The following is a 20,045-nucleotide window of genomic DNA, read 5'->3' on the forward strand; positions in this document are numbered from 1 at the left end:
CCACTGTTGTAGGGTACCATTTTGTGCTAAACTTACAATAATCTTTTTTCCAATTTGTAATGACTGCATGGCGTTATCGGGTAGTGCTCCAGCAAGTGCTCTGTGCTTTCTAGGCCCATACACCTTCACCCAAAGGTGACTAACTTGCCGCTTTTAACTTTTTTAACCTAACCTAGCATGTACTATATTTTTTGGGCTTGGTCATTTTCACCTAACATCCCAACAACTATTGTGAAACTAACATTACTGAAAAAAGGAGATCTGGTGCATTTGAGTGTTACTAGTTGCTTTTTCTAGCTATTTCATTTCAAGGCAATTAATGAAACATTAGTTATCAGAGCACTAAGGCATTCCATGAATCACAGGCAATTCATTCTGAAAGCTAAATCAAACTTTCTGAATCACCATAACCCTTGTATCAACTAGTGATCTTGTTACATCAATGTTAATTTGAACATATTTTTTATCTTGCATTGTACTTTTCCTGTAGATCGTGTATATTTGTTTTGTCGTTTATGTGAGGCGTTTTGGTCAGATTAAATTGTTTTAAATGTGCTATGGAAATAAACTGGAATTGAATTGAACTTCTTAACTTGGCCACTGGAGAGCAGGATTCCCTTGCTTGAAAAACTTCTAATCATGGCACTGTTTTAAAATGTGTGTTATTATTCGTGTTTTTATTCCTCAGGCTGTACACTGTTCTTCTATGAGACCGATGACCGCTCCGGCATAGACCACACCAGTGTCCCCAAACATGCAGTGTGGGCTGAGAACAGCATTGTCCAAGCCGTCCCCGAGCACCCCAAGAAGGACTTTGTCTTCTGCCTCAGCAACTCCCTGGGAGACGCCTTCCTCTTCCAGGTAAAGCCTCATATTTGTAGCCAATGTAAAAGTCTAGTTTCATTCATATAATCAGGATACATATTACAAATCTAATCACCTTTTTAAAATGCATTCAATAAAAACATGTCTTTTGTCTTTAGAGTTTTAAAAAATCCCTGTTTATGTGTCAAGAAGTCCTTGTACCATAATTTGAGCATCATGGGGCTCACAATATGTACTCAATAACCCTGTCTGACTTATCTGAAAAACTTGGTCATTTGCAGTTTAGAGGGATAAAGCACTGGATTATTTGTAATATAATGATGAAATTTGAAGAATAAGTGCACAAGATAACTTGATAATTCTAAGAATGGCAACAAATATATAAATAATTATTATCTATGACAGGTCTCAAAGGGATAAATTAATACTATATAATTTATGAAATAAGTTCATGTTTTTTCAGACGTGCAGTCAGACAGAGCTGGAGAATTGGATCACTGCTATTCACTCGGCCTGTGCCACGGCGGTCGCCCGGCAGCACCACAGAGAGGACACGGTGAGATTGCTCCGTACAGAGATCAAACGCCTGGAACAAAAGATTGATATGGACGAGAAGATGAAGAAGATGGGAGACATGCAGCTGTCTGCGGTCACAGACACCAAGAAGAGGAAGACTATTCTGGACCAGGTACACTACTGTTCTCCATAGTCTGACATTGTTAGATTTGTTTATGGTGTGGATTAAGCACTCATTTTGAAAGAAATTTTCATACCAGAAATGTATAAATGTCATTTTTTGTGGGTGATTGTTGGCAAACTCCATCATTAGGTAAAAAAGTTGTAAATTGTCAATCACACAATCATAATTTGTTTCTTTTTTCAAAAACGGTCAGAGCACAGGCACGTTTTTCTCATTCTCAGTATATGGACAGGCTATGTCCCATGTGAAAGCTCAGAATCTCCAGAATTCACTCACTGCGACACTGACGCACTGATTCATGGTTGGCTACAGGTGCTGGGGTTTAGGGACTGACCATTCAGATCAGAGAGTCCTTTTAGGTTTAAAACTACTGGATTTAGGTGCAGCTCACTCATGTTTGGTTCATTCTACTTTCTGATTGGATGGTTATCCTAAGAACTAAAATGAATCACCAAATGAAAACCACAACTTCGGCCAAGAAGTCCAGTGTTTCAATAATTAAGAATAAATGTTAAACATAAATAAATTACAATTGTTGTATCTGAGTACAGAGATTTATTGCATTTAAAATCGGAATTCTAGATAACCTTTGAAAGATATTTTCTACATTTTTTATTTTTTTTACCTTTCTTGTAAAGATTTATTTATTGTTTTCTAGTTTTGCCAAAGATTCCTTCCAGTGAGATCTATCTTATTCACTTCTTCTCACTTGTCTATCCTAGGAACACTTTTAGAATCTACATTGCACATCAAGTTCCCTCTTAACCTCACTTTTTGAATACTACCTATGTATTCATTATATTGATTGGTGCACTAGTTAGCATGTAAACAGTCTTTGCTAATTACACTACTTTCTCCTTTAACCTAAGGAGACCTAGATCAAGTCTCTTTTGTGAGCGTACATTTAGGCACAGCTCCCATTGGCAGCGCCAGGGTTCACATTGTGCCCATTTGAATGCTCCTCAGCCTGGGTTCCTTGGACAGGCACTGAGCTCCCTGCAGCCAGTCATATCGGCCAGTGGAATGCACACCATTGTTCCCCTTCTCATCTCCCTGTAATTTGGCACTGCTACAGACCCCCTTCTATCGTGGTTCCCCTCTCTCTCTATCCCCTACACACCAGCGAGGAGACAGCCCACTGAATAACCACAATGCACTGCTCCACTAGCCTAGTAAACAGTGATCCAATCAGCCAAAACAGGATTTGAACTAGCAACACTTTGGCAATAGGAAAAAAATAAGATGTTGTTTTTAAAGGGCCTATATAACACTATTTACTGATCTATGTTATAATCTTGTTTCCTCATCAAAAACATATCTGTACCTGGAGTTGTTTTTTTTTTCATTCACACATGTTTAACAGACAAATCCTGCATATTTAGGTTGAGTTCTTCCCTCAGAAGAAACCACCTTGTGACGTCATGTGGTAATACAGGTAACACAGTGCCCCACTGTGTTTTTAAACTCCATACACCTACAATGTAATCAAATGGATAATTTCAGCCCTGGGATTCCCAATCTCTATCAAACAAAATGTAAAAGGTAGTTAACTGGAGGACTACCACTACATGACATCACAAGGTGGAAAAGAGTATTTTGTTTCATTTACATATTTCTGACTACATCTCCACATCTTAAAATGCAACTCCAGGTATGTTTTGATGATGTGAGCTTTCAGCCTTGTTAAAATGTCGCAAGAGTCATTTCTGTATGTTTTTTTTTTATTTTAGATTTTCTTGTGGGAGCAGAATCTGGAGCAGTTTCACATGGACTTGTTCAGGTTTAGGTGCTACCTGTCTAGTCTGCAGGGAGGAGAGCTGCCCAACCCAAAGCGTCTCCTGGCATTTGCTTCTCGCCCCACCAAGTTGACAATGGGCCGCTTGGGTATCTTCTCAGTATCGTCCTTCCACACGCTGGTAAATATGACAAAACATCTGTATCCAAGTGCTGTAGTGTAAAGTGATTGATGCTTTTTTCACTTGCAGAACAGACTTGTGTTACAGGTTACTGAAGTTTTTAATGTGTGTTTATTTTACATTTGCTGATAGTTTGACTAACATTAAATGCCTATTAAAATGTAGCAAAAATGTTTTTAACTTCAGAGAACACACTGCAATTCACACTTCAATCACATCCATCTGAAGTCAAGAGTGACCAATATGACTGCTCATGAGGAAAAAAATCTCACAGGGGAGTGAAAAACATTGCAGATTTCTGAGGAATCCATGACAGAAGCCCTAAACTCTGTTAATCTGAGGTGAAACAAGTTTGATTTTGTTAAAATCTGGGACCAATGACCCCTTTCATTTCACATGCATCACTGAAATAAAGAAATTAAACAAATTTGATTGGACGATCATGTTTGGTTTTGACTTGAGATTGAGGGAGTGCTGACTAGACTGATCCCTCATTTTAAAAATCAAGAGGAATATTCTGGATTTGCCGGGCAAGGAAAACCTAAAAAGTTTGACAAAAATGTAAGTTTAGGAGTTCCACATTCTTCATTGTGACAGACCAGAGCTAATCTTCAAAATATTCCAAAAAATCTTAACAACAAAAACATGCACCAGTTCTTAGTACCACCCATAGTTACTTTTATGCCACTAGATGTCTCTCTAGGTTTATCAACTCTTTCCCACTTCAGTTATCAAACAATCATATTAAATATGATCCTTAAGACACCCCTTTTTGTTTCCCATAGCAACCAGGTTAACATGACCCCACACTGACCTCTGCTTCACATGACATGAGCAAAGCTGTGTGCATTTATGACAAGAGGAACAATTGATTTTTCAAAACAAAGGTGTGAGGTGTCAGAGCAGGTTTTCTGAGATGTCTGCTATTCGAGACCTAAGGCGTGCTTGTTCCTGGGCCTCCCACAGCTTCCATTGAGCCAGGCCTAAAAGCACTGGTAGAATAGGAACGCATCCATTTGATATTCGACTGGTCTATTGATGTCCGGTATGTCAGTGCTCTCGCTCTCTCCGCCGACGCACAGGCAACGAGTGGGCGTTCGAGCGGCTGCAGGAGAGAGGGGGAGAGAGGTGAACGTGAGATGAGATTTTTATTTTTGATTTGGCAAGATAAGAGTTATGTGAGAAATGGGAAAGAAAATATTGATTACAGTTATATAATATTATTTTGATTAAAGGTGGACTGTATCTTTTTTGGTTGAAGGTATACAACTTCCTTAGCTCCTTAGAGAAAATTGGTTATGTGGTTGAGGCAGGGTGCATTCCGGGCTAAACAGTAACATCTCTATGTGCTTTAGATTTGTCCAATGTCTTCAAATCAATACAGAGTGCATTGGTAAAGCTGGAGAGCTCTACTGCTTGTTCAAAAATGCCAAAGTCTGTGAAGGGGAGGCACATTGTTATACAGTCCGTTTGGCATTTAGTTTGGGAATAGATTTTTCTTTGCTCCAATCTACCAAACGGAATTACAAAAATCACTGAATGTAATGTGTTTTTTTTTTAAGTGACGTCATTCTGCTGCTGTCCTCCAGGTTGCGGCTCGCTCAGAAAGCGGAGTGCGACGTCGGACCCAGGCCATGTCACGTTCATGTAGCAAACGTAAAAGCCGGTTCTCCTCCCTGTGGGGGCTGGACACTACCTCAAAAAAGAAAACGAAAGCTCATCCTACCATTAACCAGGTATACACTCTAGTCTACAGATATTTACTGTTTTTATCCAAGACTCTAGGCACTGCGCTTACATGTTACATGGTTGCACAAAGGCAAAGCGGTCAGCAATCCCTTTATGTTCCCAAGTTTGATTTCAGAGTTGATGAATTCTTGTTAGGTTTTTGTCAAGATTTAGCTGTTGTGGAAAAAATTACAGTTGTAGATGAAAAGTAATTCATTTACAACTAGAGGGGAATTTTACCGACTGTTTGGTAGTTAACAGTAATGACTCCTAAACCTCACTCTGGAGAATAAATTCAAGTATGTCCCAATACTAGACATTATACAAAGCAAAAAGTAGCACAACTAAACCCGTGCACCTTTAAAATGCAGAGGGCTTATGGCGTAGAGGGCACTCCCATCTCCAATGTCCAGCTTGACAATAGATGAAACAAGGTTCATTGGAAAATCTTCTCTTGTTCTTTCGATGGGCTCTCCTCCCATATTTGCTCTGCTTATGTGTTGGCTGATGAGTCTGTAGTTGTCTATGTAATTGTGAATTCACTCGGTGATTTTCATGTTCATTGTACATAGTCACTGCTGCCATATGCAGTTCTTTCTGAATTCTTTCTTGCTTCATTATTTTCTTTCTGTTTAGCTGTTCATATGCATGTGTGGCGTGTCTTTTCAGTTCAGGTAGGCGAGCAGCATTGCATTTCAGAAGAAGTCCAAGGGCGGAAAACTAATGTTGAACCTTGTGGACCAGAGACTTCAACCATTGGCAATGTGTACATTGTGTCTTCTTCAGCACAGCTCACTTTGCTTGTTTCCATCTGTATCTGCATGTGTCCATTACTGTCCTACGTTGTAGAGTTATTTGGTGAAGGATCAGAGAGACAGGTTGGATGGGGGTTGTTCAGATCTGGATCAAACTTCAGTACAGTCAACTGTTGAGACAAAGAGTTCTGCGAGTGGGGCAGTTTCAGCTCACACATTTCAGTTGCATCTTCAAAGAGAAGAGGCTTGTGCATAGTTTTTCTGATTTTGACTTCAGCTTCGTCTTTCCACATTTTTAAACATTCCTTGTAATTTTCGATGTTTTCTAATTCTTTTTATCAAAAATGTTATTTTTTCTCTCATTTCGACTTCAATTTCACATAATTTGTTTTCCAATGCATGAACATTTTTTAAACTGAATGCACCAAATTCTGAAGACTTCTTATCTCTATGTTTTCTTCTAATAAAATCAACGATGGGGCGTCCTGGAGGGGAATACTCCCTTGAGGTTTTGCTCCCCATTTTAGATGGTTTAGCACTTGTAACTTCCAGTAGTCCCAAAAGTGAGGAAATCAGGAGTGGTGGAGGGTCATTGTTGCTTGGATTGTATTAGGGCAGCATGGTGGTACACACATGAGATTTTGGAGCCAAAAAGACTGAAAAGTTGTGAGATGAATCAAAAATGGTATAGGATCAGAACTATGGCTGCTGGGTATGTTTAGTTAAGCATTTTGCATTTCCAAAATACGTTCTCCTTTGATTTACCACTCTTTGTAGATGAAGATTTCCTTTTCAAATGGAAAGAAGTCTGTATTGGGAAAGCTCACCAAGTAGACCTTGTTCAAATCCAGCGGTGGTGATCCACGACAGAAACCAATGTCCATCCATGTTCTTCTTTGAAAGATCTGTGCATCAGGACAGAAACCAAAAGGAAGACAAAATCCCATCTTCACTGTGTTCTGGACGACCACTCGTGGATCCCACTTCTGACACCATTATTGTTGTGGAAAGAATTACAGTTGTAGATGAAAAGTAATCCATTTACGAAGCTCGGTGAATTTTGCAATACAGGAAAAAAGGTTTATTGTTTGTTACAGCAGATACAGACAGGACCGGGCCCAGGCCTGCCCTGGCCACCGACTGGTAGCCTCCCGGCCTCTCCCCCATTTCCCCTCTCCCTCTAAGTCCAAGTCTCAACCAACCAACCACCCACCCTGAGCATCTGAGCTCTGACTATTTTATACCAGAATGACAATGCTACATACATTTCAAAGCAGAGTGACTTTTGTTTCACACCCATATGATAATGAACTTTTACACTGAGACAGGTAGAACAACAGCGAGTTTCCTGTGGGATGGAGACAGAGCCTTCACACATGTTAATGTCTGGTCTGGGTCTGGCAGACTGACACAGATCAAATGCTTTTTAAATACACAACATGCCTATACTTAAATTTGTAATCACATAGCCAACTATTTTTTTGTTTTTGTTTACTTTTAGAAATGCTAATGTAGTCAACTAAATCCATCATAGTTTTGGTCAACCAGAAAATGTATTTTCATCTAGAGTCAAATGTACTGCATTGCTTTATGGGACAGACGGTAGCACTCCCATACAGATGTGTTCTTAGACCCTCATTATTATTACCGGTATTTATTTTTTCTTTCAGTAAGATAAAATTATATGACATTTTTTCTCATGTGAGTAAAATGTGTCTTGCCCCAGTACAGATATAATTAGATGCAGAAAGCACGTAGCGAACATTTTTAAGAGCTGCTTACACAATAGAAGATGTTTGATGGCTGATAATCAAGAAGTGCACATTAGCATGCTAGTTGTGATATGTCATCCCATCCATAAAATTGTATCAAAACTAAAGTCAGATGAAATAAGTCTAAAAATTTTTTATAATTTTGCATACCAAGGGTAAAGGGTGATATTTATGCCACATAGTGAGTTAATTCATTTATTTTATTTTTTTTATATTTGAACCTCCACCAAAACATTAACATGAAGATTTATTGACAGTATTACCAAATCCATAATCCTTACCCAATCTTTGTCTCCCTCTGCAGGTCTTTGCTGATGAAACTGCAAAACCAACTGGAGATGGTGTTTATATGGACAATACCAAGGAACATTCAGTGAGAAAAACAATGCTCTAACAAATGTCACATCATTGTAAAACAAGATAAGTAAATTTTATATATATATGTATTTTCAGAAAAGTGAGGATAGCACATTGAAAAGTCTTCCACGCCCCAGCACAGAGAGTGACCTGTGGGTGCCCGACCACATCACTCCATCCTGGGTGTGTCTGCCCAGTGACCAGCCTGTGCTAGCCATCATCCAGCCCGGGGATTCTGTGCTGTGTGTTCTGGAAAATATATGCAAGGTAACGCCACATTACTGCTCGAAAGATGAGCGAATTGAATTTTAATACCATGAGCTCAGGCAATTTTCATGCATGTTTTATAAAGCAGAAGCATTTTATAAATGTGGGTCATAAATTCCATACGCTCCTCTCCATTAATACAGCAAGCTTCCATCCATCCATCCATCCATTTTCTTCCGCTTATCCGGGGCCGGGTCGCGGGGGCAGCAGTCTAAGCAGGGACTCCCAGACTTCCCTCACCCCGGACACGTCCTCCAGCTCCTCCGGTGGGACCCCAAGGCGTTCCCAGGCCAGCCGAGAGACAGTCCCTTCAGCGTGTCCTGGGTCTTCCCCGGGGCCTCCTCCCGGTGGGACATGCCCAGAACACCTCCCTAGGGAGGCGTCCAGGAGGCATCCTGAGCAGATGCCCGAGCCACCTCAGCTGGTTCCTCTCAACGTGTAGGAGCAGCGGCTCTACTCCGAGCTCCTCCCGTGTGACCGAGCTCCTCACCCTATCCCTAAGGGTGCGCCCGGCCACTCTGCGGAGGAAGCCCATTTCAGCCGCTTGTATCCGCGATCTTGTCCTTTCGGTCATTACCCAAAGCTCATGACCATAGGTGAGGGTAGGAACGTAGATTGACCGGTAAATCGAGAGCTTCGCCTTCCGGCTCAGCTCCTTCTTTACCACAACGGACCGATACAGCGACCGCATCACTGCAGACGCTGCACCGATCCGCCTGTCAATCTCACGCTCCATCCTTCCCTCACTCGTGAACAAGACCCCGAGATACTTGAACTCCTCCACTTGGGGCAGAGACTCACCACCCACCCGGAGAGAGCAAACCACCTTTTTCCGGTCGAGAACCATGGCCTCGGATTTGGAGGAGCTGATTCTCATCCCAGCCGCTTCACACTCGGCTGCAAACCGCCCCAGTGCCTGCTGCTGGTCCTGGCTCGAAAAAGCCATCAGGACAACATCATCTGCAAACAGCAGAGATGAAATCCTGTGGTTCCCAAACCAGGCCCCCTCCGGCCCCTGACTGCGCCTAGAAATTCTGTCCATAAATATAATGAACAGAACCGGTGACAAAGGGCAGCCCTGGCGGAGTCCAACATGCACTGGGAACAGGTCTGACTTACTGCCGGCAATGCGAACACAGCTCCTGCTCCGGTCATACAGGGACCGGACAGCCCTTAGCAAAGAGCCCCGGACCCCATACTCCCAGAGCACCCCCCAAAGGACACCACGAGGGACACGGTCGAATGCCTTCTCCAGATCCACAAAACACATGTGGACTGGTTGGGCAAACTCCCATGAGCCCTCGAGGACCCGATGGAGAGTATAGAGCTGGTCCAGTGTTCCACGACCAGGACGAAAACCACACTGCTCCTCCTGAATCCGAGGTTCGACTATCGGTCGGATTCTCCTCTCCAGCACCCTGGAATAGACCTTACCGGGAAGGCTGAGGAGTGTGATTCCCCTGTAATTGGAACACACCCTCCGGTCCCCCTTTTTATACAGAGGGACCACCACCCCGGTCTGCCATTCCACAGGTACTGTCCCCGACCGCCACGCGATGTTGCAGAGACGTGTCAGCCAAGACAGTCCCACAACATCCAGAGACTTGAGGTACTCAGGACGGATCTCATCCACCCCCGGAGCCTTGCCACCGAGGAGCTTGCCAACCACCTCAGTGACTTCAGCCAGGGTGATGGACGAGTCCGCCTCTGGGTCCCCAGTTTCTGCTTCCTCCTCGGAAGACGTGACAGTGGGATTGAGGAGATCCTCAAAGTATTCCTTCCACCGCCCGACAACATCCCCAGTCCAGGTCAGCAGCTCTCCACCCGCACTGTAAACAGTGTTGGTGAAGCACTGCTTTCCCCTCCTGAGGCGTCGGACGGTTTGCCAGAATCTCTTTGAGGCCGTCCGATAGTCCTCCTCCATGGCCTCCCCGAACTCCTCCCAACCCCGAGTTTTTGCCTCTGTGACTGCCCGAGCCGTGGCACGCTTGGCCTGCCGGTACTCATCAGCTGCCTCAGGAGTCCCACGAGCCAACAAGGCTCGATAGGACTCCTTCTTCAGCTTGACGGTATCCCTTACTTCCGGTGTCCACCACCGGGTTCGGGGATTGCCGCACCACAGACCTTACGACCACAGCTACGAGCAGCCGCATCAACAATAGAGGTGGAGAACATGGCCCACTCGGAGTCCATGTCTCCAACCTCCCCCGGGATCAGGGAGAAGCTCTCCCGGAGGTGGGAGTTGAAGACCCCCCTGACAGAGGGCTCCGCCAGACGTTCCCAGCAGACCCTCACAATACGCTTGGGCCTGCCAGGTCTGTCCGGCTTCCTCCTCCGCCAGCGGATCCAACTCACCACCAGGTGGTGATCAGTTGACAGCTCAGCCCCTCTCTTCACCCGAGTGTCCAAGACACGCGGTCGGAGGTCAGATGACACGACAACAAAGTCGATCATCGACCTCCGACCTAGAGTGTCCTGGTGCCATGTGCACCGATGGACACCCTTGTGCTCGAACATGGTGTTTGTTATGGACAAGCTGTGACTAGCACAGAAGTCCAATAACAAAACACCGCTCGGGTTCAGATCGGGGAGGCCGTTCCTCCCAATCACGCCCCTCCAAGTGTCACTGTCGTTACCCACATGGGCGTTGAAGTCCCCCAGGAGAACAACGGAGTCCCCGGTTGGTGCACTGTCTAGTACCCCTCCCAGGGACTCCAAGAAGGCCGGGTACTCTGCACTGCTGTTTGGCCCGTAGGCCGACACAACAGTGAGAGACCTGTCCCCGACCCGAAGGCGCAGGGACTCTCGTTCACCGGAGTGAACCCCAACACGCAGCGGCTGAGCTGTGGGGCAATGAGCAAGCCCACACCAGCTCGCCGCCGCTCCCCGCGGGCAACGCCAGAGAAATGGAGAGTCCAACCCCTCTCAAGAAGATGGGTTCCAGAGCCCAAGCTGTGCGTGGAGGTGAGGCCGACTATATCTAGCCGGTAACGCTCAACGCTCAGGCTCCTTCCCCCCCAGCGAGGTGACATTCCATGTCCCCAGAGCTAGTCTCCATGTCCGGAGATCCGGTCGTCGAGGTCCCCGCCTTCGACTGCTACCCGGATCTCTCCGCACCCGCCCCTCATGGCTCCTCCCGCAGGTGGTGGGTCCACGGGAGGACGGCCCCACGTCGTTTCTTCGGGCTGGGCCCAACCGGGCCCCGTGGGGAAAGGCCACCAGGCACTCGCTGCCGAGCACCCACCCCAGGCCTGGCTCCAGGGTGGGGCCCCGGTAACGCCAGTCCGGGCGACGTAACTGGCCTTGATCTTTTACTTTCCATGATGGGCTTCTGAACCGCTCTTAGTCAGACCCGTCTCCCAGGACCTGTTTGCCATGGGTGACCCTACCAGGGGCATGAAGCCCCCGACAACATAGCTCCCAGGATCATTCGGGTGCTCAAACCCCTCCACCACGTTAAGGTGGCGGTTCGGGGAGGGGCAAGCTTTTGAAAACTAAATCTTGTAAGGTTGGTCACTCTTTCAATTGAGTTGTGATCCCACCCCATACCCAAGAAACTAATATACTAATAATATATAACTAAAATGTTATTTATATATTAATTTATTTATTTATTTAAATTTTACTTTCAAAAAACAGTAGTTTTTCTTACAGCATCAATATTTTTGGCTATTTTGTGCAGCCCTAATACTTACTTTAAACATGCTCGCCTCTCCACAGATATGACCTCTAATTTGGCCGTTTGGCTCCTCTTGCAGGTCTTCACGGGGATAGATCTATTTAATGCCATATTTTGAAACACTCTATGCAAAAGTGTAACATTTCCATGGAACTGAGCAGATGGACCACAGACCCTTAAAAAGCTACATGTTGCACCTTTCTAAATAAGAAAAATGAACCAATACCATCTGTCCTTATTGGAGATGTTTTGCCACCGGGACATTTCAATTTTATGACATTATGAATTTGTCAATTGGCCAGTCCCCTGATATTGTTAAAGGTCCTATACAGTGGTCCCTCGTTTATCGCGGGGGTTATGTTCTAAAAATAACCTGCGATAAACGAAATCCGCAAAGTAGAAAACTTAATTTTTTACAGTTATTATATATATTTTAAAGATGTAAAACCCATCTCCACACACTTCATACACGTTTCACAGACAGGCATTAACATTTTTTCACATTTCTCTCTTGTTTAAACACTCTCAAAGTTCAGACATTGGTAGATTAAAAAAAGATAAGCACAGTATTATAGAACCAAACCAAATACTAAATAATACTGTACTGTAAATAAAAATGACAGCTTTTAGAAATACTGTAACAAATTTAATTTTAATGATCAACCTACGAGGCTGGACACATAAGAAATGATTAACAGTGACTCACGTGTATTTTACAGTTCCTCTGACCACGCATCTCCATCCTGGCACTGCTCCGCTGTAATGTCTTCTTTTTCTTGCAGTCACTGATCCACAAAGCTAAAGCAGACCCCATCCGCACGATGGTCTTGTTGCAGTTACAACCCTTTATGGATCCTAGTTAAAACTTATTGCTGCTGTCATCCTCATGTTATTTTCCTTCTTCTTTATGTGGAGTTCACATGTAAAGTCTCGTAGCCATGCTGCGTTTCTGCGGCGCATCGTCTAGTGTCAGAACAGCGAGAATCTGGCGCTGGTGCGCATCTTGAGGATCCAGACGTCAGATGCTCTGTTCGCTCGTCCGAACGCTGAAAAAGCTGAACTTTTTGCCGTTTGATGCGCAGTGTCAACCAATCAGAGACTACACTCCAGTGACAAAGCAATGTTATTATCCGGAACTAGTAGAAAGACATCAGCCACAAACTAGTGGCAACTTAATTATGCTGGGCGCACTGGCTCACGGACCCAGACACTCCACAGAGTTGATCGCCTCCGTTGATGGGTTGTATGTAATAAATACATTAAAGTCACTCTCTCAGCCTGGTCTGCAGCGTTCACAAAGACACAGGGAAAACAAAACATCCGCCCCAGAGTCACACTCCTAGCATCGAAGATTTATGTAAATTTGGCTGAACACATTCTGTACTGTACAGGAGACAATGCACGTCTGTTAGCCAATCAGGACACAGAACACAATGCCCCTTCATACACTGTAAAAAAAAAAAAAAGCATGCGTAATTGCACAAAAAAAATCTGCTAGGCCACGAAAAGTGAACCGCAATATAGCGAGGGAACACTGTATTGCACAAAATGGATTCTTGTGAATTTTTGGCCATGTTTTAATTTGGTTAACATACCCAGAGTTGGTTGTTTCATTCACATATGTTTGAGTAATCCTATATTACTGTCTGCTTCTCCAAAGCTATGCTCTGTTCCATCTTGTGATGTCATCAAGTGGTAGTTTTGAAATTATGAAATGAAATTATCCAAATGATTATAGTGAAGGTGTATGGAGTTTTAAAACACAATAAAGCACTTCCTGTATTACTGAATCACCAATCACAAGGTGGAACACAGCGTTTTCTGGTTGAGAGAAGAGGTATAATTTTTACAAAAATATATGTACTTTTAGTCATTAGGATTACTTATTTAAGTTAGCAAAATATGACTGTCATGAACAAACACTAACTTGTGAAATGTTTTGATAATTATATTTAATATTTTTTTTTGGTCAAACTTTGTCCACACAGGCCCATCACCTCGATCCCACCAAGCACTACTTGCGTCTCAAGTTCCTTATTGAAAATCAAGTGCAATTCTACATTCCCAAACCGGAGGAAGATGTGTGCGACCTGGTAAGTGCCCACCCCCACCTGCCAAGCCCTGTAAACAAAACACGAACAATAGCTTTCTGATCACCGCTTCATTACAGAACAGTACCTCATTAATGATGTATAGTTCTGTATTTCCATTTCTGATAATAATTCCCTGTGGAGGCATCATATGGATTGGTTCCCAGTGTTGTAGTAATAATAATAATGGTAATAATGATGATAATATCTGGTGTGTGTGTGTGTGTGTGTGTTTTTCTATTCTTAGTCAAGAGGCAACCCAATCATTTCCACCATTTTGAAGCATGTCACATACCACCCACCACTGTGTTGAAGCCAGCCTTATTATTATAGTGCATTAGGTAATCACTTGCTTTTGCTTTTTGCAGCTTTACAAAGAAATTGAGATCTGCTCCAAAATAACCAAAGTCATCCAGTTTGACAGAGATGAGTCCTGTATGATCGGATATGGTAAGAATGTGACATTTTTTTGTTTTATAAAATTTGAATCACATTTTTTGTTCCTGCTTTTATATCTGTGTTTGTTGTATCTGTCTTGTCTATCATGCAGTTTTTCAATTACATGTTTTTATTGTGCTAAAATACCTGGGACTGCACAATACAAATAAAAGGTATCATATCTTTTTATATAGTGACAGTAGCTCAGTTGGAAGTGTTTTTCCACCGATCTGATGGTTGGTGCTTCGAATCCCATTCTCAACCTAAACATCATTAGTAGAGCGGTCAGATCCACCAGATCCACTGGTGCAATTCCGACACTCACAAATGAATGCTGTCGTTGTGTTCTTGAGCAAGATGCTTAACCCACCTTGCCCCCACTGTCTATGTGCACTGGTATATGAATGTGTGTGTGAATGGGTGAGTGGTTCCTTGATGTAAAGAGCTTTCAGTGGTGGAAAAGCGCTATGTAAAAATGTGACTATGTATTAAAATATTGCAATATTATTGTAAATGGTACTTTTTACACAATAAAATGAAAGCAAATTTTTTTAATTAATAATCCAACTTTAAGAAATTTAAACAACTTAATTACTACTCTTAACATTGACAGGTTTATTAATTTAACACAAAAAATGGAACATTTCGTTACAACATCAATATGTGTGCAATCAATTGTGCAACCTTAGTACTTACTTTAGGCAGGCTTGCCTCTCCACAGATATGACCCCTAACTTGGCCGGGTGGCGCCTCCTGCTGGTCTCCGTGGGGATAGATTATAGTTAATGTTATAGTTTTGCATGGAGATGAGCATGTTGACCACAGACCCCCAAAAACTATTTTCTCTATATTGCCAACTACTACCAGACATACTGTTTTGCTAGGAAATGCATTACACTACAAGAATAATATTGCAAATAAAAATTGGAGGGTGCTGAAGAAATGTTGGTAAATTGGGAAAAAGAATAAACTGAAATTGAAAGTTGTGAGTTGTGAGTTTTTTTTCTTGTGCAGTGACTAACCGCTTTCTTCAGACAGTAGTTCTTGTATTCTAAGAAGTATTGTTTTGTTCAATATTTTCAAATTGAATTTTAGAATAGAAAATTCAAGCATTTTGACTTATGTGAAAAGCAGAGGAAACAAAGATTTTGTCCAAAACATACTGTTCTTATTGTAGTCTGCCCCCCCTCCAGGTTTCTCAATCTCTGTGGTGGAGGAGGATGGGGTGCAGCAACTGTATATCACAGATGTCAAAGCTGGAGGACTTGCCTTCGCCAAAGGTTTGACCACCCTTAGTGCACTAGGGATCTGCTAGGGATAGCATGTTAGATCATGATTCAGTCATTTTCTCTTTTTAAGGTCCACAGCCAATCCTCTTGTCAGTAAAAGCATGTGGATTGGAGCTGACTTCAGACTTCTGGAACCACATTTCACTTTCAATAAAAAAACAGTGTAATGATTCATTTAAGGTAGTCTACATTTGTGCCATTTTAAAAAGGGCTTAAGAGTTACGATTAAGAAAATATGTACCGCTGGCAGTGAAAACAGGGGTAGATCAGCGTAATATCTTGAATAGAAGAATAGCGATTACTCAAACATGCACAAGCCATACTAAATACAACCTCGAGAGGATAAATGAGAAGGAAATGACTGTAACATTGTAAAACTTCTAAAAAGAAAATTTTTCATAATTGGTTGCTTTAACAAAATGAATAGTCATCTAGTCTCATAACTGTTAAAAAAGTGATGAGGGAAAAAAAACAATTTTTGTCAGTATGGCCCTTCTATACATAGGATTCTGCTCACTTTGAAATGTAATGACAAGATGTGCATTATTGGTTGGTTATTACAGTAATTACCCTTGATTACAGTAATTGAATAGATGACCAATAATGAATCAATATTATAACATCCATCAAATGCCTTTCTGCGCCAACTTGGTTCTAGAAAAAGTAAGGCAAAGTAAGTTGACAAAGTGTGCAGCTTTGAAAGTGCAGTGGGATGTTGTGTGTTACGTAAAGCAGTACCAGGAGTAGGGTGTTTTTTGGCACCGATGACTCATTGATTTTTGAAGACGTTTTTGGCTGCGTGTGCAGTGCCTAAAAGAAATGGATTTTGTTCCATTTTAGGTGTGAGGAAATCAGGACAAATTAGAAGTTGCACATCAGATCATTTCAGGACGAGTAAAAATAATTAGATCTATAGGGTTCTATGCAGAGCTTGTTGGAGTTAAATTGCAAAGTTAAAAGTGAAGAGCAGTTCATCTAGAAAACTTTGCATTAAAGGTACAGTTTGTAACTTTCCGGAGGTGGCATTTTGATCTATCAGTTTAAAAAAAAAAAAAAAAACTGAACTCTGCACCAAACCACTTTTACAGATACAGGATTGGCTATAGACCTCTCCATTAACAAGACCAAAGATGACCAGCATTGATGATTAGAAATGAATGAGTCTCAATCAAAATTTTATTTATAGCACAACCCTACTAAACCAAAGTTTTCCCTCAGGTCTGAATGCTGGAGATGAGATTTTGCAGCTGAACAGGAAGGATGCCCCCTGTCTGAATTTTTGTGACATGAAAGCAGCATTTTCGCAGGCCTCTCTGTCCCTGGCTGTAAGCACTCTGCCCCCTGTGGACCGAAGGCAGCTGTGCTTCCTGCCCCCGCGACGCTTTGGGGCTGAAGATGATCTCTACACAGACATCTTCTCACAGAGCCAAGGTGAGGAGATACTGATGTTCAATTCAATTCATTTTATTTTTGTAATGCCCAAAATCACAACAACAGTTGTCTCGAAGGGCGTTCATGTTTTGGTTGATGGGGGAAACCGGAGTACCCGGAGGAAACCCATCCAGACACGGGGAGAAACATGCAAAATGCGAAAATGCATGTTCGCACTTATGTTCTCATAGGCTTGGTGTCAGCTCAAGTAACAAAAAAGATCTAAATTACAGGGTTGGCAGTTTTTCATGCAGAATAAGAATATTTGTTTGTGGAGGAAACTATAGTACTTCAAAAATTGTAGTCTTGATTTGAGTCTACGATTTGCTAATTGCATCTATTCAAAATGAGATATCGATTTCAGTTGTGATTTATCTTGTGGCGCTAGTAGGGCTTATAGGATTTTTCATAGGGCTGCAAGATACTGGAAATGATGTCGATATTGCAGTACTTGACTAAAGTACTGACATGATATAACTAAATTATTGTGTCAAAAAGTAAATCAAAATCATGTTCATACCTTAATGTCAAACATAACAGAGAAAGCCAAGATTAAATCAAAGCTCATTTAGACTGGATAACAAAGTATTGAAAAAAAATAAAATTAAAAAAATTTAAATAAACTAAACATTGTATTAACACCAAAGCCCTCCATCTGACAGAAATTTACATGTTGAAATTTTATTTGTTTATTGTGATTAATAGATGAAATGAAACAAGCAATATGCAAGACATACCTCCTGTGTACCTGATGAGGTGCCCCAGTGACATTGACCTTAATCTTGTACTTTTGTGATGTAATGTGCAGTCCTAATTTTCTGTTTACCTCATACAGTTTGAGTGTGGCTGCACCTTTCTGAAAAAAAGGCTTAGATATTTCACATTAACCTATAGTGACTTAAAGTTGTACTGATTCAGTTTATGGCATTTAATTTTCTTTTTCATCACCTTCAACGTGATGCAATGTCTACTGAGATTGGGGAAGAAAAGGATAGCAATGGTAACACACCAGATAATGTTAGCTTAGGTGAAGATGCTGAGGATAAAAACTGAAAAATGGTTGCATCGTCCAGCACTGAAAATGGGACTTGCAAAAAGATTTTGTTCCTTACATAAATCTAAGTACACTCACTGTATATTTTTTGGATCTTGAAGTTACGGCAACACAACTCCATCACATGGCAAACCATCAAAAATGTCTCCTCATAGTGCTAATGATCACTGAGAACTGTGAAATGTCAACCTGTTTGTCGAGAAAGTCACGTTCAAAGTTCCTCAAACTCGTCAGCTTGTGTGACAGTCGTCTGATTTGTGCAGGAATGCAGAGCATTTAACAACACATTTACATAACAGATCACTGTAAGTACTTGGAATAAAACATGCACTTAAACGGTTATCATTATGTTAATATTCAGAAAACATTGCTCTTTAATTTTTTTTCAATGCACCTCACTGTCCAAAATGTCAAGTTAATGTGAATCCTTGAGGCACAGCTGAATCAGAAGTGACGATTTAAGGAGACATATTATGTCAACTTGATTTGATTTATTTTTAAATAATTATTATGAATTCTTTTTTACAAGCTTTTAACCATGTTACACTGTTCCCTCATCACTAGCGTTGTACTTTGATTGATTCGTGCATGCTTGAGTATTATTCTGCATTTGAGGCTTGAGTGTTCTGAGAAATTGCCATTTTCACCTGCCCCTATCTCTGACCACTTATCTGTTCTTAGTTGTAATTATTAAAAAATTGAGGTTAACAATGTACAAAGGCGGGACTTCTTAGTCATGCAGTTTTGAGCAGCAAACCTGTTTCTGTTAAGTTGTTTTAAGCAAATGTTCCAGTTTACAATGAAATGTAAAATGTTCCAGTTTACAATGAAATGTTATGATTTTTGGAGTGTTTAATATGAAAGTATATGTCTTTAATGGGTACATAACACTGGGTTACAAAAAAAACATTTTTGTGTTTTTTCAACTGAATTAGGACCATTTAGCACCGCTGAATCCAAAAATGATATCCATTTTTCTCAGTCAGGTCAGGTTTTTATGCTAATTTGATTTAGAAAAATCCGATCTTCTGATTAAATTGATTACAATTTTGTGACATTATCAGTTGATTTTCTTTAATATTTCTCATCCAAAAAATGTTTTAGGAGATAAAAAATAGTTTTCTAACATAATGTATTAATTAAATGTTACGTTATGTTAATTGATAAAGGTAAGTACATGTAAATTGGAACGTTACGTTATCATTGTGCGAAATTCAGGACATAAACTTCTGTTTTTATGAACCCCTTGAATGCTCAGCAGCAGGGATGTCTCTCTTCAGAGTCCAACAGTAATCAGCCATCCCAGCATCCCTGATACCTGGTCTCCATCTCTTTTATGTCCTGATGGAATCTCCACCTGCTCATCACTCAGTGATCCCAGATTCTCAGGAAACCTGAACATTTAGCTCCTTTTGCGAAAAAGGATGTGGAGCATCATCATTAAAACCACACTGGAGGAATCTTTGTCACTGATGTCAGGAACTTCTGCAAAGACAGTACTGGAATTTCATCACAGTGAACTACAGGACAACATGCTGATTCACGGTCAGGATACTTGAGGCTGCTTCGGTTCTTTCTGTTGATCCCAGTCACATCAATAGCCCAGAAGTAGCTATTGATGTCGGCTCCCTCCAAACCATGGGAATTCCAAACTTCAGACAACTCTTCTTGCCTTTAGTCCACTGACGCAGACACTCGGTGCATGACTTGCATGCCCTGTGTGGCGCCCAAGCTTCATCTTGGT

General features: G+C 41.8%; 1 protein-coding gene across 1 annotated transcript in view; it reads left to right on the top strand.

The window, feature by feature from the left end:
• Positions 1–67: 67 nt before the first annotated feature.
• The window catches only part of LOC117379837 (rho guanine nucleotide exchange factor TIAM1-like), a 67,084-nt gene continuing 47,106 nt past the window's right edge, over positions 68–20,045 (top strand). Inside the window, exons 1-11 of the mRNA XM_033976551.2 lie at positions 68–80; positions 689–861; positions 1,289–1,513; positions 3,256–3,441; positions 5,031–5,177; positions 8,001–8,069; positions 8,150–8,320; positions 13,988–14,092; positions 14,458–14,539; positions 15,721–15,807; positions 17,035–17,247. Of these exons, the coding sequence (XP_033832442.1) occupies positions 68–80; positions 689–861; positions 1,289–1,513; positions 3,256–3,441; positions 5,031–5,177; positions 8,001–8,069; positions 8,150–8,320; positions 13,988–14,092; positions 14,458–14,539; positions 15,721–15,807; positions 17,035–17,247 (1,471 nt within the window). The remainder of the gene's footprint in view (positions 81–688; positions 862–1,288; positions 1,514–3,255; positions 3,442–5,030; positions 5,178–8,000; positions 8,070–8,149; positions 8,321–13,987; positions 14,093–14,457; positions 14,540–15,720; positions 15,808–17,034; positions 17,248–20,045) is intronic.

Source organism: Periophthalmus magnuspinnatus, chromosome 13, assembly GCF_009829125.3.
Source record: "Periophthalmus magnuspinnatus isolate fPerMag1 chromosome 13, fPerMag1.2.pri, whole genome shotgun sequence".
Classification (NCBI taxonomy): Eukaryota; Metazoa; Chordata; class Actinopteri; order Gobiiformes; family Gobiidae; genus Periophthalmus; species Periophthalmus magnuspinnatus.